The sequence below is a fragment of the Pristis pectinata genome, chromosome 27 (genome assembly GCF_009764475.1).
Source record: "Pristis pectinata isolate sPriPec2 chromosome 27, sPriPec2.1.pri, whole genome shotgun sequence".
Classification (NCBI taxonomy): domain Eukaryota; kingdom Metazoa; phylum Chordata; class Chondrichthyes; order Rhinopristiformes; family Pristidae; genus Pristis; species Pristis pectinata.
The window spans coordinates 25,219,537-25,243,593 of record NC_067431.1 but is presented as its reverse complement, the minus strand read 5'-3'; the positions used below and the strand labels follow the sequence as shown (position 1 = coordinate 25,243,593).

The 24,057-nt window shown below is 39.3% G+C and overlaps 1 protein-coding gene across 1 annotated transcript in view; it reads left to right on the top strand.

Moving 5' to 3' along the window:
- ncapd3 (non-SMC condensin II complex, subunit D3) overlaps positions 1-24,057 on the top strand; it is an 85,862-nt gene that overhangs the window by 44,234 nt on the left and 17,571 nt on the right. The window contains 13 exon segments of the mRNA XM_052040027.1: positions 1,114-1,305; positions 1,968-2,062; positions 4,703-4,818; positions 6,148-6,255; positions 8,256-8,370; positions 10,815-10,910; positions 11,635-11,873; positions 12,767-12,846; positions 16,588-16,725; positions 18,947-19,080; positions 19,948-20,144; positions 22,058-22,168; positions 23,446-23,598. Of these exon segments, the coding sequence (XP_051895987.1) occupies positions 1,114-1,305; positions 1,968-2,062; positions 4,703-4,818; positions 6,148-6,255; positions 8,256-8,370; positions 10,815-10,910; positions 11,635-11,873; positions 12,767-12,846; positions 16,588-16,725; positions 18,947-19,080; positions 19,948-20,144; positions 22,058-22,168; positions 23,446-23,598 (1,774 nt within the window).

Genomic DNA, 24,057 nt, shown 5'->3' with positions numbered 1-24,057 from the left:
AGGCATTTTGTGCAAGATATTTCTAATGCAATATGCCTTGTGCTTGATTCACTGCCTCTATCCGATTTGATCTCATAGTGGGTTTACTTTATAGTTTTAAAAGATTTATTTAACATTGCAAGAGTACTGAATCTCCCCAACTCCCTTCATTTCATTCCACTAAATTTCTTTCCCCTTTTATCAGTTGGGATCAGAGCTTGTGGATCAGAATACAATAGGTTTAATCCATCTCTCTTTATTTTGAAAAAAGACCATTTTAATCAAAAAATCATACTTAACTGTTGAAATACTTTTTCTTGGGTGGTCCCTCGGGGTCGAGTGTAATTTGCTTCCATGCCTGTTTTGTGAGCACTGAAGTGACTGATAAGGCCATTTGGGAACTGTAGACTCTTCCAGAGACACCTGACTTAGTGGGTGGATGTTCTGCTGTTTATGTAGGGCTTCTGTGTGCCCCGATGCACAGACACCACATTCTCAAATAATCCTGAAAGCTCTTTCTCCACTCTGGTCGTGGGCAATGAATTCCCAGGAGTGATTGGAAATCTTGCATTTTTTTTAAGGCCCATGTCAACAGCATTGAAGCCCTAATTACACCCAGTTTGCTTCGTCAGGTAGAACACATCACTTGCATGCCTGAGAGCTTACCTTCTAAACAGATTCTCAATTCTGAGCTCTGTCACGGAAAGGAATTACCAGGCGACCGAAGAAAAGATGAAAATTTTGTACAAGCTCCATTAACATTTTGGGAACTTTTCAAAATTCTCCCAGTTGTCATCTTTGACTTAACACCTATTAATTCTCAAACAATCTGCCAGAGGAACTCAGTGGGTCGAGCAGCATCCGTGGAGGGGAAAGGAATTGTCGATGTTTGGGTCAAAACCCTGCATCGGTGCATCGGGACCAATGACCCAATGCAGGGTTTCGACCCAAAGTGTTGACAATTCTTCCCCACCCTCAAACCCCCCACAGATGCTGCTCACCTCACTGAGTTTCTCCAGCAGATTGTTTGCTGCTCCAGATTTCAGCATCTGCAGTTTCTTGTGTCTCCATCTATTAGTTCTCTGTTGATACATCAAAAGTACCAGAAGTGTAATTTTCTTTCTCCTTCCACAGTCGTTACCTGACCAAAGCTTTCTTTCTGTGGTCACAACAAGATAAATTCAGTTCAACGTTTATAAAAGACCTCATCTCTCACACTGACACTGATCATGCCCCTGCTGCCTGGATGCTGCTTTCAAAAGTTGCAGGATCCTTCCCAGAGTTGAATTATGCAAAAATTGTAGACACTTGGGATGATGTTTACAGGTTTGTAATTTTATACTCTGAAGCTATTGTTCTTTTCCAAGTTTTGTGTAGAGCAAGTTTTAAAATACAGCATTCTAATTATTTTCAAAAGCCTTCATGTTATTCAAATTTTGATGTTTCCTACTGAGTTAGTTTAGGGCTAGAAGATGGCTAGATGTTTTGAATCTCTTCTGCTACCATTTTATCAGAAGTACTGTATGTGTTAATGACTAATTAGAACTGTAATGCTAAACCTATTAATAGCTCCTGATTTTGAGTAGATTCCTTTCTTTAGCACGCAGCAGGTGGCATAGTTTCCATCCTCTTAGTCTCATAGCTCAGATAGCATTCGTAATTGGAGAAGTGTTCTCTGCTATGAATTTGGGTTAATTGTTTTTGTTAAGCTTTGGATAACCTAAGGACAGAAATCTAGTATCTACTCCATAGGTAAAATAACCTGTGTCAAGATCATGAAACCACGTTGGCCCATTGATCTTTGACCCTATTTAGAATGAATATCTGCCTGGTCTGGTTAGTTTTATTTTCAATGTAGGAGTGATTATTATCTTAAATGATACGAAAAATTGTGTGATTTTTCTATTAAATGTGAATTACCAGAAATTGTACCAGAGCAGTATAAAGTTTTTAATTGATTGATGTGGTATTTTTTCCAATATTTGCAGATCTAAGAATATAGACAACAGAACAAGCCACATTTTGAGTGTTGTAGGTAACATTGCTCATCATTTGTTGGAGGAAACTAGAGCTAAACTGATAGGTGAGTGAAATAAGGTAATAAAAGTTTTTGGGCAATTGTGTAATCACAGAGTTTAGGCTAGTGTTGCATCTTTGGCAGACCCTGACAGCTGGATTTCAACCATGGCATGGGATGGTGGGTGCCATAGAATTAAACAGTACAGACACAGGTCCTTAGGCCTAGCTCGTCCATACCAACCATAATGCCTGCCTGAACTAGTCCCATTTACCTGCATTTGGCCCCTATCCCTCTAAATCTTACCACTCTATGAACCTGTCCAGACTTCTTTTAAACAAAGTAATTGTACCTACCTCTACCACTTCCTCTGGCAGCTTGATTCATAAACCCACAACTACCCTCTGTATGGAAAAATTTCCTCCTCAGTTCCCCTTTAAATCTTTCCCCTCTTAGCTTAAACCTATGCCCTTTATTTTTAGACTCCCCTACCCTGGGGAAAAGACTGTGACTATCTACCTTATCTGTGCCCCTCATGATTTTATAAACTTCTTTCAGGTCACTCCAGGGAAATCAGTGTCAGCCTATCCAGTCTCTCCTTATAACTCAAACCCTTCAGTCCCAGTAACGTCCCTGTGAATCTCTTCTGCACCCTCTCTAGCTTAATCTCATCCTTCCCTTAGTATGGCTACCAGAACTGTACACGATATTCCAGGTGTGGTCTCACCAACATTGTACAGCTGTAACATGATGTCCTAACTCTTATACTCGGTGCCCCTTCCAATGAAGACAAGTGTGCCACATACCTTCTTCACCACCCTGTCTACCTGTGTCGCCACTTTCAGGGAACCATGTACTTGTAAAAGGCAAGTCTTCTTTCATCAAAGGTATTGGCGATGACTCTTGCTTTAAGGTGAATACGAAATTCCCTTTTGGTCCCCCCTTCAGATTTCTGCCATCCTTTGGTTCCTTGAGTAACAAGCTGAGCTTTCATTTGAAGTTCACCTTTCAGAGAATTTTGGGCATTTCTTTACGTTGCTGAGCTTAAATTTGTAGTTTGGGAACACTGATTCAAAACCTTTGTTATGAGTGGTACTTTTGATAAGTCATTGGAAAGTAATGTGCAGCCATTAGGTGACAATAATGACCAATTGTAGCAATTCTTTTCAAACTTGTTAATTTAAATGTGAACACTTTGCCTTTGTCTTAAAGGTTGTTGAAATATAGAAAATCACCGCAACCAGTTTGTGCAGCCGCATACAGAGTTGTGATGTTGAGAAGATAGCCTAGCATTGTTGCTTGGGTGATAATGATTAGTCTCCATGTAACATCCTTCTCAATGGATGGCAAAAAAAAAGTAAAATGGACAGATTGAGAAGATATTAAGAAAAACTACAGTGATCATGGGTTTCATAAATAGAGGCAGAGAGTACAAAGATGAGAAAGTCATGACAGACCTTTTAAAACAATTGGCAAACGCTCAAATCATCGGATAAGTGAAGGCATTAGCGAGGATGGTTCCTAGGAAGAGAGATGTTATTTGGAAAAAGTTGGGATTGTTCTCCTTGGAGTGGGAAAGGTTAAGAGCGGGTTAGGATGGAGGTGTTCAAAATATGGAGATGTCTAGACAGAGGAGAGAAAATCTGTTTCCATTGGTGCAAGGGTGGAAAACTAGAGAACATGAGATTTAAGGTGATTGGCAAAAGAATTAAAAGCAACGAGAGCTAAAACGTTTTTATATAGTGTATGAATAAGATCTGAAATGTATTTCCTGGCAGGATAGTGCAGGCAGATTCATTTGTAACTTTCCAAGGATCTGTAACTTTCATAGATCAGAATAGAATCATAGAAAATTACAGCACAGAAAGGTCACTGGCAGTTTTGATGTCAATAGCACACTGCTTAATTGTGAAGCCTACCATTAGATCCAAATCAGTTATACATACCATAAAGAGCAAAGGGCATAGCACTGAACCCTGCAGAACTCAATTACATACAGCCTCTAAAATTGCCATTGGCCATTACATTTGGCTTCCTGCTGTTGAGCCAATTTTTAATCTAGTATTTGAAAGAGAAGAGTTTGCAAGACAATGTGGAAAAGGCATTGCAGAGGGACTAGCTGCTTTTGCTCTAGTCAAGAACTGTCAGAGTCTCAAAGAGTCGGTAGCCTTCTCCTGCTCTATTACCATTTGTACATATGGTATTGAAACCAAGAAACTATTTCAAAGGACTTGAATCTAGTTTCCAAATTTCATGTAGTAACGTGGATTTCTAGAAGGCAGGTTGATGATGGATGTTGAGTGTGGGAACATATTGAGTGCTGCCAGATTGATCAGGGAGTAAGGGTGGACAAGACAATGCTTGTTGGGAAGTTTGTTGCAAAAAGAATAACGGAGCCTATCATTGTGATGGTCCATTGCAAGTGTTGGCAGTTATGGGAGTAACTTCCAGACTTTCCTAAGAGTGAGGGAATACCTATGGTAGATCAAACTGGTCTTATTGTTTGGGCAAAAAACAAAAAGCGAGTGTTCCATTAGCCAAGATCTGCTTTAAAATGTATTGTTCTTGTTCTGTGATGATCATTGTTGGTTGTTGCTCTTAAATTGGTAAATAAATTGATTTATTACTGTCACATGTACCAAGATACAGTGAAAAACTAAGAAAATCTACCATTAATAATTTATTAACTGTGCACTTTGATTACAGATGAGGTCCAGAATTGGATAAGTGCATTTTGCTCTCCTCCAGAAATAATTAGTCAGGCAGTTGAGACCTTGTACAAGCTCTGTCAGGCTCATTGTAAGACTCCTGATGATACACAGGTGAGCTTGGAAGAACCTGAAGTTGACTACTGTATTAAACGTAGAAACCTAGAAAATAGGAGCAGGAATCAATCTTACTCCACCATTCATTATGATCATAGCTGATCACAGAAATTCAGTAGCTTGTTCCTGCTTTCTCCTCATATCTGTTTCTTTACTGCATGGCTCATCCGCTGATCAGGTCCATACCAGCCATCAAAACCTCATCTATACCAATTCCATTTTCAAGTTTTTAAACCTGTAACCTACTATGCATTGGCAATCCAGATGCTTGTTCAGCTATTTAAATATTGTGAGAATCTCTGCTTTCACCTGCCCTCAGGCAGTGTGTTCCAGATTCCAGCCATCCTCGAGGTGGGGAAAAAATACTTCCTCAGATTCCCTCTAAACCACCTACCCCCTACCTTAAATCTAAGTCCTCTGATTTAAGATACCTCTACTATAGGGAAAACTTCCATAATTTCGTACATATCAATCTGGTCTCCTGTCAGTCTCTTCTGCTCCAAGGACAACAAACCCAGTTTCTCCTCTTAAACTGAAACACTGCATCCCATGCAGGATTGTGGTGAATCTCCTCTCCATCTTTTCAAGTACAATCACATCCTTCCTTTCATGTGGTGATCAGAACAGTTAAGTGCAGTTAATGTTTTATACAGTTGTACCATAACCTACTTTTACTATTAAACTCTGTTCCCTGGCTAAAGAAGGCAAGTATCCTGTATGCCTTTGTAGTCATTTTAACTACCTATGCTGCCACCTTCAGGAATCCTTAGACTCGTGTGCTAATTTTTCTCTATCTCAATATTTCTTTGGGCCCTACTATTTGTTGTGTAGTGTCCTTGCCTTATTGGTCCTTCCACAAAGCATCACCTCACACCTATCAGGATTCTGCTATTGATCTCTCCGTCTTACCAACTCATCAATATTGTCCAGTAGCCTAAACTACCCTTCTCACTATCCTCAACACCATCAATCTTTGTGTCATCTACAAAGTTACTCTCTCTTCGTGTGACTGAATTTGGTGTCACAAACACAAAATTATGCCGTTTGATTTATTTAATGCATATACAAAGTTCTTATAGAAAATGGAGTTTAAAAAAAATAAAACAATGATTGCATTATAGATAGCCAGTTAAGAATCCCGATGGAATGCATGTGCCTGATGTTATATGGTAATTCTCTAGTAATTCCTCTCCTGCTCTTCAGCCTTGTCTCTCTTTCTGATTCTTTTAACATGTGCTAACTAAATTTAGTTGTGTTGTGAAGGTGATTTTATTGTTAAAACTTAATGCCAAGATAGCATTGAGTAATACTCTATTTCTGTATTAGGTCCTGCTGGATCAGGTATGTGGAAAGCTAATCTTCATATGTGAGGCTTACATCTCCAATATTGTTCTTGGCGATGCAGGAGCTCAGCATGTGGATGAAAGTATGTTGGTAAGTTTTAGAACTCTTATTAAATTCAGTTCACTTCCTTCAATGCTATAAAATCAAATGAATTAACTTGCTTTTAATGCTCACCCAAATAAAAATTATAATGAGAGCAACATAAAAGTCATGCAATGATTAACTTGCCACTCAGGAAATGCTGGATCAGAAAATGAGATTCTTTCACAGAGGTAGCTCCTGTTTGTGGGATGAGTTACAACTTGTCACAAAATATTCTTGCTGACAAGCACCAGATAAACATTTTGAAATTAAAAAGTAAGGAACAAACAAAGTTGAAGGATATCAAAAGAATTAAGGGAAACTTTCCATAATTTTTTCTTTGTATGCCTTTTAATAAGGCAAATTCCGTTCTTAAAAATGTTTAAAATAAATGTGTGAAATTGTGATGCAACACAACCTGGAATAGCATACTCGGGGGTGAATAAAATTATTATTGGGTTACTTGAGTAGTGAGCTGTAAAGTTAAGAGAATGTATAAAATTTTGACAGAGTAACTCTTCTCAGCTATGATGGTCTCTAATCAAAAATCATTGGTTTAAATTAATTTGCAAAAGAACTAGAAGCAAAACAAATATCTTCAGAAGATTGATAAGAACTGAAATGGTGGCAGAATTAGATAAATTGTTAACTTTCATAATGCAACTGAACATGTAGTTGAAGTGGACTAATTTGCAGTTAGTGGGAAAACCCACAGCAAGGGACTAAATTAGACAGTGCTTTCAAAGAACATGCTCGGGCATAGCTGGTCAAATGGCAGCCACCTAAGCTGTAAGACTCAAGTGATATTATTCAATGATTCTAATGAGATATCCCCACTCCTCACTTTCTTGTCACCACCTCTCCCCGCAATGATAATGTTAAATCAAGGAACAGCATTTTAAATTGACAAACCTTAAAGTATTGATAATTACAGGCCTGCCTCTAGTTATTATTAGTTATTAAGTCGTCAGAGAAAATGAATACAAGAGCATTGTGCAACTCGAAATTTTATAGATTCAGAATTGTGGAAACTTATGATGGAGGGAGCCAGTGTTGAGCATGTCATGTCTGTTTTCTGCCTAATCCCACTTCTCGGTTGTCGATTCCCGAAACTGTATGGTGTGGCTGTTCAGTGCTACTTAAATATGTGGAGGGCTTCAATGTTCTTCAGTTTCAATCATGCTGCCAATTTTGATGCAGTCTGCAAACTCCTTAATTATTGCTACATGTCATAGAAAACAAGGGATCTAGCACTGAGGACTATGGAGTCCTATTGCATTCAGCCTTCCAGTCATTAAAACTTCCATTAACCTTTCCATTCTGCCACTGAGCTAACTTTGACTCTAACCTGCCACTTTTCCTTGGATCCTGTGGGCATCTAGTTTTTTGATCAATCTACTAGGTGGATACTGTCACATAGTAAAATCCATATACAGTAAGTTTGCATCAAAGGTGTAACAGTCGTTTTTAATATTTCTTAAAGAAAGCAAAATGTGATTTTTAGGCATGATATTTGTGTAAGTAGTCCCACAGTTCGTGTGTCTGGCTCTCACTTTCTCTGTCTCCCCTCCCCCTTCTCCTGACCTAGCCACTCGCTCTGTTCACCCCCCCCCCCCCCCAATAGCTGCTCACTTTCTCCCCCTGCTCTTACCCCTGCTGCTCTTAATTTGTATTCCACCCTCTCCTTTCCACCAGCCACTCTTTGCTTTCCCCAACCACCTGGCTGTGCCTACACTGTCTCCCTCCTTTCACACCAATGTCTGTATTGTTCACAGCCTTGTGAAGACGAATGCATCCTTTTAGAATCATACGTTTCCCCTCTGCACTTGTGAATCTTGTTGTATTTGGTTAACAATATTCATTCCGTTACTTTAGTGAGTAGTGACTAAGGGTGGTGGGAAAGCATGTTGTTTAATACACTTTATTGTCCTCTCAAATGACACTTCAGAATCCTGTGGGAGTCCCATGGGATTTGCTAGATTCAGCTGCAATATTTTGTCTTCCCTCAGGTGAAACACCTTTTCACACTTGGTGAGACAGCACAGTTGTGCCCTGGGAAAGTTGAGAAGCGGATCTTCTTCCTGGTTCAGTCATTTCTTGCTTCTCCTCTCAGTTTATGTCCGGGTAAGAACTAACCAATGCTAGAAATGTAGTAATGCTGATGGTAAAATAACTTTAATGTATTACAGCTAATGCAAAGTTTAATGGATCATTCATACAAATCTATGAAAGGAAAGAGGTTAACAAGGGGAAGGGTGTGCCATCAAAGCTAAAATCAAAATGTTGCTGGAAATCTAAAATGAACAGAAAATTTTGGAAATGCTCGGTGGGTTAGGTTGCTTCTGTGAAGACAGAAACATTTAATGTTTCAGGTCAATAGTCTTTCTTCAAGTAGTTGTGCTTTCTATGCTGGCTTATGTGTAGAAACAGTGGATCTGTATAGTCCTAAATGGATAAATGCATTACCTCACCAGGCAAGTGTTAGGTAATGCACTTTGGGAGGTCAAATTCTGGTAGGACACAGACAGTAAATGAGAGGGATCTTGGGAGCATTGATGTACGGAGAGACCTTGGGTTGCAAGTCCATTGCTCCCTGAAAGTTGTAACATAGATGGGTAAGGTACTAGAAAAAGCTGTTTGCTATGCTTGCTTTCATAGGCTGATGCATTGAGTGCAAGAGTTGAGATATCATGTTGCATTGTACAAAACGTTGGTTAGGCCACATTAATAATATCATGTACAATTTTGGTCGCCACTCTGCAAGATGGATGTGGTATCAATAGAGAGAGTGCAGAAGAGATTCATCAGGACATTGCCTGGAATGGAGGACTATAGCTATGAAATTGGATAGGCTGAGTTTATTCTTACTGGAACATAGGAAGCTGAGGGGTGACTTTTATAGAGGTTCATAAAATTGTGAGGGGTATAGATAGGATAGATGGTCAGATTCTTTCTTCCCAGGCCAGGGGAGTCTAGAACCAGAAGGCACAGGTTTCAGGTGAGAGGAAGAAATTTGAAGAAGATCTGAGGAGTAAGTTTTTCACACAGAGGGTGGTGAATATCTGGATGAGCTACCAGAGGAGGAGGTGGAGGCAGATATAATTACAATGTTTGAAAGACACTTGGATGGGTACTTGGATAGGATAGGAAAGGCGTAGAGGGATACAAGCCTAACATTGGCAAATGGGGTTAAGGGAATCAAACTCTGGAGGGCATAAGTTTAAAATGAGAGGAAACATTTAAAAGGGACCTGAGGGGCAACTTCTTCACAGAGGATGGTGTGTGTATGGAACGAGCTGCCAGAGGAAGTGGTTGAGGCAGGTATAATGACATTTAAAAGACAGTTGGACAGGTATATGGATAAGAAAGGTTTAGAGGGATATGGACCAAACATGGGCAAATGGGATTAGCCTAGATGGGCATCTTGGTTGGCATGGATGAATTGGGCCGAAGGGCCTGCTGCAGTGTTGTATTACTCTATGAACATAAGTGGACATCAGCATAGACAAGGTGAACCAAATGGTTTCCACAATTCTATGATACTTTGTTTCTGTTTTCAAGAAAGTGGGGAATAATATAGAAAATAAATGTAAGAATGTAAAGATCATTTTTTAAATTAAGTATTGGAAATGATTATCAAGGAAAACAAAAACATATTAAGGGTTTAGCAATGTTAAAAGTAGATAAATTGCCCAGCCTAACTAAACAGTATGCTGGTGCTTTTTTTTACAAAAACCAGGGGAAATAGTGCTGCCCTTGACCATCATTTTCCATCTGCTTTGACTGTCATCTTGGTGTCTGGAAAATGGCAATTGTAAGCCCTTATTTGAAACAGGGAAAAGGGATAGACCAAGTATCTGTTGGCCAGTCATTCTCATGTTGTTGGTGGACAAAGATTACAGATGTAACTTTATAGCCATCCATGACAATGCTCTCTTCTGAGTGTCATGTTACTTGTTCCTTAATGAACTCCAGCGTTTTCTTTTTGATGACAGATGTTAGGTTAGCTGGCTTACAGCACCCTGCTTTCTCTCTCTCTCGTTTCTTGTGTAAGAGTGTTGTACTTGCCATTTTTCTGGGAAATTGTTCAATTTAATGAGCAATTTGTCCACTGTCTCTGCAGCAACTTTGTTTGGAACCCGAGGTTGCAGGCCATTACGTCCAGGGAATGTGTTAGTCTAAATTGCGATTTTAAAATTATTTGTTAATCTGTGTTATAAATATAAACCTGAATCTTTGTATGATTTGAGATTTTTAATTGCTGGGTAAGTGTACATTTCAATTGGCTCTCTACTTTTTCCCTAAGTTGTGAATAGGTATTAGTTATATCATAGAGGAATAAAATATTTCAACAATGTTAGTTTTCTCGTGTTTTAATTTTGAAAATTTTAATTGAGGTCAAACCCTTTTGATACCTAACCAAGTTTCTGAAGTTGGAAATAAGTTTACATTAATATAGGAAAAGATATTATCTGAAGAAGTCTTTCTGTCTGATTTGTTAAATTATTTAAACATTTGTTCTCTATTTATTTGAACACAAGTATTTCCTTCATCGGTTATTGTTTCAGATGGCGGTGATCTCCCGGCTTCACAGTCCCTCACTGAGTTTTCAGGATCTGCTGCTGTATCTTCTGTTGTCCGAGCACATGCCTTTTTCACTCTGGGTAAGGCCATTGCTGCCTAGAGTAGCGAGTGAGTTTCTACTGTTCTGTGTATTCATTCCGTGCATCTTCTCTCTAATCTGAGATACTGAAGTCAAATTATATCATTTTATTTGCATTCCAGTTAAGATCAGAATAAGAGAGTGAAGGGTCAAACTAAATGATGCTACATCTTGGTTATCCACATAACCACTAAATGCAGGAAATCCAAGCTAGACTAAAATAATAATCAAGTTCTTAATCTTTTATGGATGTTAGAACTTTTGAGATGACACAGTGAATCTATTGAGTTGAAGTCATTCATTCTATGGCTTAATTTAAAAAAAAGACCAGTCATGAATTGGTGCCAGGATGTAGCGACCATTTGGACTGCAATCTGGGGCAAATCTGTGGATCTCATCAGTCAAAAAATGGAGTGCTGTAACTGACTATAGTGTCTGTGGACAGTAAAAGGATTAATCCTTAATTGATACACTTTCTGTATGTTTCTGTGTATCTGGGGGAACATGAGCAGGCCCAGTATTTGATCATGTTTCCAGTCAGATACCTCACAATCCAGAAGGATTGGAATTACTGAATATTTACTGGTACCTGTGAAAATTTACCACAGAAAGATATCTGCCTATGATGGAGAAGGAATGAAAATAACTCCTTACACACTGATTAACTTTCAGACAGAGAAATACATCGTCTTTGCTGATGCACCACCTTATTTTATTTTGTGCAGGAAAGCTGTGCCTACAACATGAAGATCTAGCTAAGAAATGCATTGCTGCCCTTGCACGCGAGTTGGAGGTGTGTGAAAATGTAGCAGTTCGCAATAATGTCATCATCATCATATGTGACCTCTGTATGCGATATACTACCATGGTGGATCGGTACATTCCTAATGTTGCTGTGTGTTTAAAAGACAATGACCCCTTTATCCGTAAACAGACTCTGATCATGCTGACCAACTTACTCCAGGTAAATGAAGAGCATGGTTCTTTTATTTTATTTTATGAGATCAAATAAATGGCTGTGAATTATGTTTTCGTAACTGCTGCAGATCCATAATCCTGAGTTGTTTCAAGATTTGTACTCAATAACTTTCTTTAAGCAGTTACTCTATTACTGTTAATCTGAAATGTAATTTTTCTATATGCATTACCTTCTGGAGCAAAACTTACTAAGTATAGACTTGAGAGAACCGACTTCTTATGAGCTTACGTACAATGCATTTATCTAATTAAGTGGAATGCATTGCTCAATATTGGGATTTATTATTGACCCAATCATTTGATATTTCCATCTTTTCTCCTTTAATAGTGATGCTGTATACGTTTGCCATTTATCATATAGCTGGACATTATGACTTTGAATAGAAGGTGATTTGGAGGGACCAAGTTTTAAGAATTGCGTCGTTACACTTTCTGTGCCAAAGTACTCTTTCGTCTCTAAAATATCCATGGTTTTTGAGCTATTATTTTCCTCCTTTGCTTCCTATCAGACTGGCTTGTTAACAAGAGTTAAGCGTTTGTTTACTTGTGAGATTATGGCAGATATGTGTATCATTCTCCAGGCTGATAGATGCTGTATGTTTGTGGCAATCAGCCACAACCCTTTCAAGCAGCTAACTGGAGCCAGGCATTGTTCACTAAGATTCTGCAGAATAGGCAAAACCTTGGGAAAAATTAATCACATAGAAAATGAACTGAATTTTCACTCATTCATTATACTGGCTGACAATCGGTCTCATGGAATACTATTAAAAAAATACTGGGAATATTCGGGTCAAACAGCACTTTTGGAGAGAATTAACAATTTTGGTCCATGAACTTCCATTATTTTCATGGCATTTACTGTTTTTCCCTTTGCAGGAAGAATTTATAAAATGGAAAGGTTCCCTCTTCTTCAGATTTGTGAGTGTTTTGGTGGATTCGGATGAAAGTATACGAAGGTAACTGGCTTTTAGTAAACGAAGATAGAATAAAGTTACCAACATTTTTGTTTGACAATGGACACAGAATGGGTAAAGTTCCAGAAGGTTTGTGGCTACTTGGCTGTTTATAGCTGAATGCATACAAGGCCACTTTTACTTAAAAAAAAAATCTCAGGTAAAGGATCAGCGAACATTGAAAAGCACGAAATCTGCCAATTCTGGAAATACTCAGCAGCCAGGCAACATCAGTGGAGAAAGAAACGGTTAACATTTCAGGTCAACATCCTTTCATTTGTAAGTGTCCTCACTTCTGATCTTGTGATGGAGGGAAAGTCAGTGATGAAGCAGCTGAAGATGGTTGGGCCTGGGCGATGTACCTGAGGAACTCCTGTGGTAATATCCTGGGGCTGGGACAATTGACGCCAAAGTCCATCTGCTGCTACTCAGTAACTGTAAGACCTGCAAGGTCAGGATGACTTTGCTGTTGCACAACATTGATGATTGCTTTGGGAAACCTGAGATGCACATGTATTGCTCTTCAGAGAACATTCATGCTTGCTTGAAAACTCATTTAGCTTAAGGTCTTGAAGCAAGTGGACTCAGACATAGATGACGGATGTCAAAGGCTTGCAAGGGTCCTTGAAGAAGGTGGGGTCTAGGTTCCCAGTTGGTACGGCGAGTATATAAATGGCAGATGGAATTTAATCCTGAAAAATGTGAATTGTTACATTGTGGGAGGCCTAATAAGGCTAGGATATACACAATGAATGGTAGGACCCTGGGCAGTGTTGAGAAACAAAGAGTGGATATGCCCAAGAATCCCAGAAAGCAGCAGCACAGGTAAACGAGATAGTTAAGAATGTGTACAGGATACTTGCTTTTATTAACTGGGGGACAGAGTATAAGAGCAGGGAGGTTATGTTACAACTGTATAGAGCATTAGTTAAGCCACAGTTAGTGTAGCGTGCACAGTTCTGGTCACCACACTATAGGAAGGATGTGATTATATTGGAGAACATGCAGAAGAGCTTCACCAGGATGTTGCCTGGGATAGAGCATTTCAGCTGTGAGGAGAGACTGGATAGGCTGGGTTTGCCGCCTTTGGAGCACAGAAGGGAAAACCTGATTATATGCAAAGTAATAACGAGCTTAGTTAAGGAAGATAATGAGAATGTTTTCTCTTTAGCAGTGGTGTCAGTGGCCAGAGAGCACATGATTAATGTAAGGGGTAGGTAGCTTAGAGGGGATCTGAGGATGATTTTTATTTCCCCATAAGGTGATTGAAATCTGGAACACAACTGCCTGAGAGGGTGGTGGAGGCAGGTATTCTCAGAAAATTTAGATGAGCACATGAAATACCGTAGCATAGGAGAGTATGCGCTGAGTGCTGGAAATGGCTTGAATACAGTGAGCTGAAGGGCCTGTTTTAGTGTAGTATGACTGACTGTGTGTGGCTCTACGTGGTGAGATGAGGAAAGATCAGTCTTGTGGATAAAGAATGGCTGTATTCTACAGAAACGCACCTGATTCTGTATGGACACTCTGCAACTTCAAAAACTTGTAGCCATTCCATAACCCCCCACTGTCCCACCTTCTGCCAAGAGTGTTGACCCTTGCGTTATGCATGGTCCATCACCATTTTCTGAATCATGGTGACTTTAGCCTGCAAAGGAAAGGTTGGTTGTCAGTATGTGCGCTTGTTATTACAGTGGTTGAGTGTGAATGAATATGTGCATCTTGGTGTGCTATATACTTTTGACTGTGTGAGGATCTCAAACAGGATGAGTGTGTGAATTAATTAGTGTTTACATAATACTACAATTATGCTGTTAAGTGTTGATGTTGAATGTCGTTGAATGAGCCTGAACTTGGGGGGGGGGGGGGAAGCATTTTCTGAAGAGCAGACTGTGAGTTTGAAGTCTGCCCAAGACGTATTTGGCCATGTCATAAAACTACTGATCCACAGTTTAGGGAATTGGAAAGTGTGCTAATAGTTCCATTGCCACTCTGTCCCAGGCTCTTCTCAGGGAGTCTGCTAGGTGCCTGCCTCCCCTTACACAAAACAGAGCTTTCCTTTTTCTTATGCTTCTGTAGGAGTTCCATTTCCCTCTCTGAGAGCCTCAGTGACAATATTCGCTCTGTTGTGTTGTCAAACATGCAGCACTGGCTGCATTGTGTTCTGTGATGTTGGAGCAGCCTCACTTCAGGGCTGTGACTCGCATTGTTTGGCTGCTGGACAAACAGCAGATGTTTGATATTTGAATGAAAGCATAATTTCATGGCTCAGTTTGCCATATAAGGCAGCATTTGCCATTTCAAGCATGACCCTCTGACTTTTAACTGCTGGCAATTGAGTACTGCCATGGAAACAGTACTTTCATAACTGGTGCACAGTAAACATGCCACAAAGTTTTAACATTATTTTGTCATAGGCCAAGACATTGGATACATATTGTTGAAACGTAAATGGCTCAAAAAGTGGTGTGCAAGAAATGGTCTCAAGTTCATGGGGCACTGTCACCAGTTCTATGGGAAGAGCTTGCTATTCCATTGGAATGAACTTCACATGAATGGATTTGGGACTAGTGCCTTAATAAACTATTGACCCCAGGGCTGAAGTAAAAGCTTTAAAATTAAACACTGGATTGGGGTGGGGTGTAAGGGAGATGGAAACGGAACCAATCAGTGCCTTCAGAAGGAAATTGGATAAGCACTTGAGAGAAGAGGGCTATGGGAAAAGAGTGGGGAAAATGGGGCTGGAAACGCTGCTGTCCTTGGAGCCAACTTAGGCTGAATGGGGCTGGAAATAGTTCTATGAATAACTCAGCAAGTGATCAGTGATGTGATTGCGTGTATTTCCCGTTTTGAGTTTGCAAGCTTATAGATTCGTGTCTTGCACACTGACTTGCATGTTTACTGTCCATGACCTTTGGAATTGTACCCAAATCTCAGTGTACTATTCAGTTGCTAGTACCATGTTTCTATATGAATGCACAACTGATGGCATTTAAAAAGCCTGAAGACCTTCCATTATCCTCTGCAAAAATGGGTGCACTGTGGATATGGTAGCATTGTACTTAAATTACTGAACTAATACCCATAGACCTAGACCGTTGATCCGACAACATAAGTTTAAATGCCACCATGACTGCTGGAGAATTGAATTCAAGTAAATAAATAAGTCTGGAATCAACAGGTAGTATCAGTGATGGAAACTGTAACTAACAGACTATTGTAAGAGCCTGTCTGGTCTATGAATGTCTTTTGGGAAAGGATATCTGCCATCCTTACCCAGTCTGATTTTTGTGACACCATAAATATGATTGACTCGCATCTTCCTTTTGACAAGCTACTCAGAGAACAATTAGAAATGGATAATAAGTGGTAGCTTGGCTAGCAATGACTATATCCCGTAAATGAATGGGAAAAGCAGTGATCGCTGGACATCAGCTGTGATAGACTGGACACTACAGATGTGCAACTCTATAATTACTGTATATTTGTTTTGTTTAATTTCCTTGGCAAAGCATTCTAAACAGCATCTTCAGTTTTTCCTGAGGTTGGCTCTGAATTTCCTTTTTATTTAGCTTTGGTCTTGGAATGCTCATGTGTTTTATAGTTATTATTTGAGTTTACCTTTACCTTAACAAATAACAAGAAGGTTGCCATTAAATCACTATCTATTAATTTAACTCTGTTTTTGGTTCATGTGATTTGATGCTTTAGTGTGTGTTAAAGCTGATTTCTATTTTATTTCAGTTTTGCAGAGTTCTGTTTAGTCCACCTGCTCCTGAAAAGAAACCCCGCTACATTCTCTCAACAATTTATTGAATGCATTTTCCACTTCAACGCCTATGAAAAACATGAAAAGTACAATAAATTTTCTCAAACTGAGCGGTACGTAAACTTCATTTAGAAACTTCATTTCTAAATGAAGACTATATTTTGACATACTTTGACATCAGCCTGAAGAGACTTCATACAACTAACATTAAATCCTTTGCAGAGTTTACATTAAAGATTACCTTATTAGTCACTAACATCAAAATAGATTGTTAGAACTGTATCAACTAACGGCCTCCATTAGTAGGGTAAGGGAAAATACAGAGAAGGTGTTCTCTGTAAACTTTTTTTAATTAGGTTGTCTATTGCATTTAAAAAAAAAATCAACTTGCATTACAAAAACTAAATATACAAGTTGACAAACATGGAAAGCTGAAATAAAGACATGATGAAGCTGGAAATGCTCAGTAGGTGAAGCAGCATCTGTAGAAAAAGAGTTAATATTTCAGGTCCATGACCTTTCATCATACCGTGGAAAGATGCAGATATTCGTGTTTTTAGGATTCTTCCAGGTTTTCTGCTTCCTTTTTCAATATTTAATAATAATGCTGTGTAGGAGCATGGTGATTTTGTCCAAAGTAAATTACAATATATAAACTCTAGATATTTTGACCTATAACTTATTCAGTTGAATGTAAAACCTATGTGGGACTCTGAACATGTTTTCACTCTCAGATCATCTGTGCAAGGGCATCATTTGTCTGTTAGAGCCACAAATTAATATAGTAGCACAAATTAATACAATAGCACAGAGTTTCACACCCTGATATATTAAATTCATTTTAAACACGAGTTTCCTGATCAGTCAATATTTTCTGATGTGGGATCGTTTTGTGCTACATTCATTCTACACCATTTTTTGTTACATTAGAGCTCTATTGATCATGATTGGGAGGAGATCCTGCCTGACCAATTTGACTGCATTGTTCAAAGGGGTAACAAATGTATTGATGAGGGCAATGTGGTTGAGGTAGCCTACATGGTTTTCAATAGGGCCATTGACAGGGACACGTGGGAAATGGGCCCAACAGGTTAGATCCATTGGTGTGGAAATAAGAAGAAGAGGTTGTTGATGAAGAGTTACTTTTGTAATTGGAAGCCTGTGATCTGGTAGTCCTGGTAAGTGTGAGGTGATGCACTTTGGAAAGGGAAATAAAGGTTTGATATATATATAATGAATGGTGGAGTTCCAGCAGCATTGAGGAATAGAGGGACTTTGTACAGGTCCAAGGATCCCTGAAAGTGGCAACATGGGTAAATAAGGATACTTGCCGCCTTTGGCTGGGGTATAGAGTATAAGAGCAGGATCATTATTGTACAAATTTATAAAACATATGTTCAGCCACAGCTGGTGCACAGCATGCAGTTCTGGTTGGCAAACTAGAGGAAAGATGTGATTACACTGTAGAGGGTGCAAAAAACACCAGGATATGACCTGAGATGGAGCTTTTGGTTACATGGAGCAAACAGATAGGCTAGGTTTGTTTCTCTTGGAGCAGAGGGTGCTGAGGGGAGACCTGTTGAAGGTATACAAAATTATGAGGGGCATCAATAGGTAGATAGCAGGAAACTTTTCCCCATAGCAGAGGTGTCTAAAACTGAAGGACATAGGTTTAAGGTAAGGCTTAAGGGGTTAAGAAGAGATCTGAACAAGAATTTTTTCACCTAGAGGATGGTTGGAATTTGAAATGCACTATCTGATGAGATGGAGACGTACTCACAACATTTATAAAGTATCTAGGCAAGCAGTTGAATAGCCAAGGCATAGGAGGCTACAGATCACGTATGGGTAAATGGGATTAATGTAGGTGGATACTTCATGGTCGGCATGGACACAGTGGGCTGAAGAGCTTATTTCTGTGCCTTATGGCTCTATGACAGCTAAGTGGTTGAAGATGAAAACCTTTGGTAGCAACATTCAGCTACTTTTACCCAATAGGCTGTGAAGACGCTTCCATACAAGCACATCCCATAATATCTTGAAATTTGTTTGTTATCAAGTAGCGAAAAATAAAATAAATCATTGTAATTAAAAGCTTTTTCAAATAAATATGAAAAGTTGCATTTGCTCTATTAAGTGTTTTATTTGCAGCTATATTCATAAGATGCAAGAATTCACATTGCACAGCGCTGTACTGCTACAATTTTCTGAGCAGTTGATATATGTCCCAGGTTAGCTTTTTACCAGTTAAAGTCTTGAGTCTTATTGCACATATTCAGTATTTTAGAATAGAATGCTCCATTTTTGACTGACTGTTCTATCTGTCCTTAACAGAGAGAGGAAATTATTTTCCTTGAAGGGGAATAAAAACAAAGAGAAACGAATGATTATTTACAAGTTTTTGTTGCAACACTTCACAGATGAGCAACGCTTCAATGTTACCAATAAACTTGCTCATGATATTCTAGGTATGAATCTGTGTTCTCTCCTGAAATTTCTGGTGCAGATGTAAACCTTTTAAGAGAATTGTAGATTAAATTGATTGTACATCACAATCAGAGGTTTTAAGTGGCATAACCTCAACCAATCTGATCCCATTTTGATTTTCCGGTGATCACTTATCATCATGCCTATGTACTTTCTTTAAAAAAAGAATTGATGTACAAGCCTTAGTTGGATTTTTGGCCTCTAGATTCCACAGTCTAATTTTGACGCTGTGTTTTATGACATAATTTCTTCTTCAAGGATCATTGATGAATGGTGCAGAGATTTTTTGATAATCTAATAATTTCAAAACTCTCATTTAATCGAATTTAAATTTCCCAGCTGCTGTGATGGGATTGGAACTTGCAGCTGCCGATCATCAGTCCAGGCTTTTGAGTTAGTAACTCAAAAATGTCGTTAATGTCCAATAACTTGACCACTATCATATCTGTCTTTTGTAAAGATTATCAAAAAGGCAATCACCTAATTTCTCTAGATGTAGTCTTTAGTTAGCATATGTTCTTCATATACATAAGCTAAACAATGCAAAATTGCCTTACAAACTAATAGTTTCAAGTAAATGATGGATTAGTGTTAGAGAATGGGAATAGTGCATCTGGAAGCTTCATTAATTGAAAGACGTACTATAGTGAGTACTTGCAAATAAATCCATTTTGTGATGGATGCAGAATGATACCTATTCAATAGTAAATTCACTTTAATTTTCTTTTGATTTAATACTCTTACATATATTTCTTACCTAAAATGTAAACATCCAGATGGGTGCCAATTTCTGGCTGGCTAATGATTTGGAAGAATTATAATATCCGTATTTGTTTATCTGTTTTTAGCATGTTTTGTTGACGGAATGCTTCCTTTGGACATGGAGGCAAATGAATTGCTGTCAGATACCTTTGTGGTGATGAGTTGCAAGGAGATCAAACTTTCTTCTATTAGAACAAAACCTGGTGATGAAGCTCAACTAGATGATGAAATGGCCATGGCTAATGCAGTTATGCAGGCAGCACAGAAGAAACTCATCTCTCAGGTAATTACAAAGACTAGATAAATGGCAGTGCATGGTCATCTTAAATAGGCTGGGCTACTGAGTGTTTTTAACAGTGTTATAATTTCAAAGATTTTCATGCTTATGTTCCATCTTTTATGGAACGTATCTTTATTAAAGGGGTGTTGTAGCATTTTGATTAATTTACTAAGTTCTGACCAAAGTCATGAATTTAAATCTCCCCCAGATCAGCTGGGAAACTTAAATTTGGGTAATTAGGTAATCTAAAATACGAAGCCAGTATTAGCAATTGTGACTGTGAAACTACATCAGTGCTGACAAAACCCATCTGTTCACTGTTGCTCTTCTAGGAATCTATCATCCTTGCAATGTGGTTGGCTCTTAACTTTGTTAAGTGGCTCAGTAAGTCACTCAACATAAGAACAGAGGAAATAAGAGCAGGAATAGGCCAATTGGCCCCTCAAGCCTGTTAGAATCACAGAGTACTGCACCATACAAACGGGCCCTTCAGCCCATCTAGTCCATGCCGACCTGATCTTCTGCCTAGTCCCATCTAGCTGCACCCGGACCATATCCCTCCAAACCCCTCCCATCCATGTACCTATCCAAACTTCTCTTAAATGTTACAATTGAACCTGCATCCACCACTTCTGCTGGCAGCTCATTCTACACTCGCACCACCCTCTGAGTGAAGAACTTTCACCTCAGATTCCCCTTAAATATTTCACCTTTTACCCTAAACCTATGACCTCTAGTTCTAGTCTCACCCAACCTGAGGAGAAAAAGCCTGCGTGCATTCACCCTATCTGTACCCCTCATAATTTTGTGTACTTCTATAACATCTGTAATTCAACCTGGAAAAGTATGAAGTGATACACTTCAGGAGATTGAATTTGAAGGCAGAATACAAGGTTAATGGCAGGACTCTTAGCAGTGTGCAGGAACAGAGGGATCTTGGGTCCACATCCATAGATCCCTCAAGGTTGCCATGCAGGTCGATAGGGTTGTTAAGAAGGCGTATGATGTGTTGGCTTTCATTAGTCAGGGTATTGAGTTCAAGAGCCATGAGGTAATGTTGCAGCTCTATAGGACTCTGGTTAGAGCACATTTGGAGTATTGTGTTCAGTTCTGGTTGCATTATAGGAACGATGTGGAAGCTTTAAAGAGGGATGCGGAGGAGATTTACCAGGATGCTGCTGGTTGGAGAGCATGTCTTATGAGGATAGGTTGACTGAGCTAGGGCTTTCTCTTTGGAAGAAAGAGGATGAGAGGTGATTGATAGAGGTGTACAAGATGATAAGAGGCATAGATCGAGTGGACAGTCGAGACTTTTTCCCAGTGCGACAATGGCTAACACGAGGGGGCATAATTTTAAGGTGATTAGAGGATGATATAAAGGGGGATGTCAGAGGTAAGTTTTTTTACACAGAGAGTGGTGGGTGTGTGGAACGCACTACCAGCAGAGGTTGTAGGGCAGATACATTAGGGAAAATTTAAGAGACTCTTAGATAGACACTGAATGATAGAGGGCTATGTGGGAGGGAAAGGTTAGATAGATCTTAGAACAGGATAAAATGTTAGCACAACATCATGGGCCGACGGGACCTGTTACCTGTGCTGTAATGTTCTATCTCCCTTCATTCTCCTGCGCTCCAGGGAATGAAATCCTAACCTATTCAACCTTTCTCTGTAACTCAGGTCCTCAAAGGTCCTGCCAACGTCCTTGTAAATTTTCTCTGCATTCTTTCAAGCTTATTGATGTCTTTCCTGTAGGTAGGTGGATCTGCATTCCCAGGTCCCTTTGTTCTACCCACACCCCTCAGAGCCCCACCATTCACTGTGTAAGTCTTACCCTGGTTTGTCCTCCCAAAGGTGCAACACCTCACGCTTGTCTGCATTCCTAAAATTTAAAGCAAGTGTTTTATTATTTACAGGTACAGAAGAAGAATTTCGTAGAAAACATCATTCCTATTGTATCATCCTTGAAGAGCCAACTGGAACAGAAGCACATCCCAGCACTGAAGGATCTCATGCATTACTTGCGAGTAAGAGGTTTCTGTCAATTATTATTCTTTGAGGACATCTAAGGGAGCTTCACCATTTCTCAATAACCCTCAAGTTAAAAATGTGCAGCCATATTAATTTGGGTAATTTTGTTTAACATCAGTTTACTTATGTAAGAGTTAGTTTCTTGGACAGACAGATGGATGCAATTTATTTATGATCTAAATGATATTTTAAACTTGAATTATTCATCTATCCATTCTTACTCCAATAGGGTTTTCTTAAAAAAAAAGGCATTTAATTTCTGGTTGAAATGGTCAGAACTTAAAGGCACATGAATTAGCCCTCAAGTGCCCTCCCAAATGTGTGACCTACCTCAAGAGGTGGTTCTGTAATTCGAATAGTTCTGTAATGAGGTTGCATGCTGTAAATGTTACCAATGTTTTGCTTACCAGCTGCAGGCTACATTTCCCAAGGCCTGAGTAACCCAGCAGCTGAAGGGAAGTGACAACATATGATGATTGATTGAAGTGTTTGTCTGATTACATTTCTTGTAAGCCAGGAGGATTAGGACTGATTTCTTTACCCAGTCCTCTCCTTACCCATCCTTTTGGGAACCACAGGTTCCCTTTTACAGTAGTTCCCATTTACTGCAAATTGCAGTTGCAGTTCCCCCCACCCTGAATTTAGTAAACAGTAAAAAGTGGGCACAGACCATGGGGGGGGGGGGGGGGGGGGGGTTTGGTTATTTGATCGGCAGGTAGCCTATTCTATAGGACTTGGCTTACTGTAGAACTGCATTAGTAGTTAGAAGTTGAGGTGCAAACAGCTTCAATTGAATTTTACATTGTGCTGCCTTGAAGGTAGAGTCATACAGCATGGAAACAGGCCCTTCGGCCCAACTGGTTCATGCTGACTGAGATGCCCATCTAAACTAGTTCCATTTGCCCGCGTTTGGTCCTTATCCCTCTAAACCTTTCCTATCCACATACCTGTCCAAGTGCCTTTTAATCTACTTGCTTCAAGCACTTCCTCTAGCAGCTCATTCCATACATGGATCACTCTCTGGGTGAAAAAGTTGCCCCTCAGGTTTCTATTAAATCTTTCCTCTACCCTGATTCGTCTTCTCAAAACATAACACCTCACACTTATCTGAATTAAACTCCCATTTGCCAAAAAAACTGGAGTATTGTGCAAAAAAAAAACAATTGGTGAATATCACTTGTGCATCTCTGGAAGTATGCACATTGGTTCTCCAGCAGAACACTAGTTTTCTTGAGTTTTGCCCTTAACATTATGTTTGTTTCTTTTTCCCTAGGAAGTAATGCAGGATTATCGGAATGAAGTCAAGGACCTTTTTGCTGCTGATAAGCAGCTTACAGCGGAGTTGGAATATGATCTTAAAAAATATGAAGAACAGGTTGCTCAGGAGGAAGAGAAGAGGGATCATGTGTCAGCAAGTGGACCTGTGGTATGTTTTCACCTCTATGATCTTTTTGACTAATTACACTCCCATTGAGCATAATAGAATGGGTTAGTTTGTTAAATGCCTTGTATAAGTCCAAGCAAAACAAATTAATTTCGACATTTTCAAAACATTTCTTTATGAGAAAACTTTCAAAATTATACAATAAACCTTTGTTCATAAGTTTTTTTTGGTAAGTTAGTTATGGATGTTGTAAGGCTTTTCTTTGAGGAAACGTGTTTTTACATTCAGTAAGAATGCCATCTGTTAATGATCTGGATGACGGAATTGACTGCATTGTAGCCAAGTTTGCAGATGATACAAAGATAGGTCTAGGGGCAGGTAGTGTTGAGAAAGCAGGGAGTCTGCAGAAGGACCTGGACAAGTTGGGTGAATAGGCAAAGAAGTGGCAGATGGAATACAGCGTAGGGAAGTGTACGGTCATGCACTTTGGTAGAAGGAGTA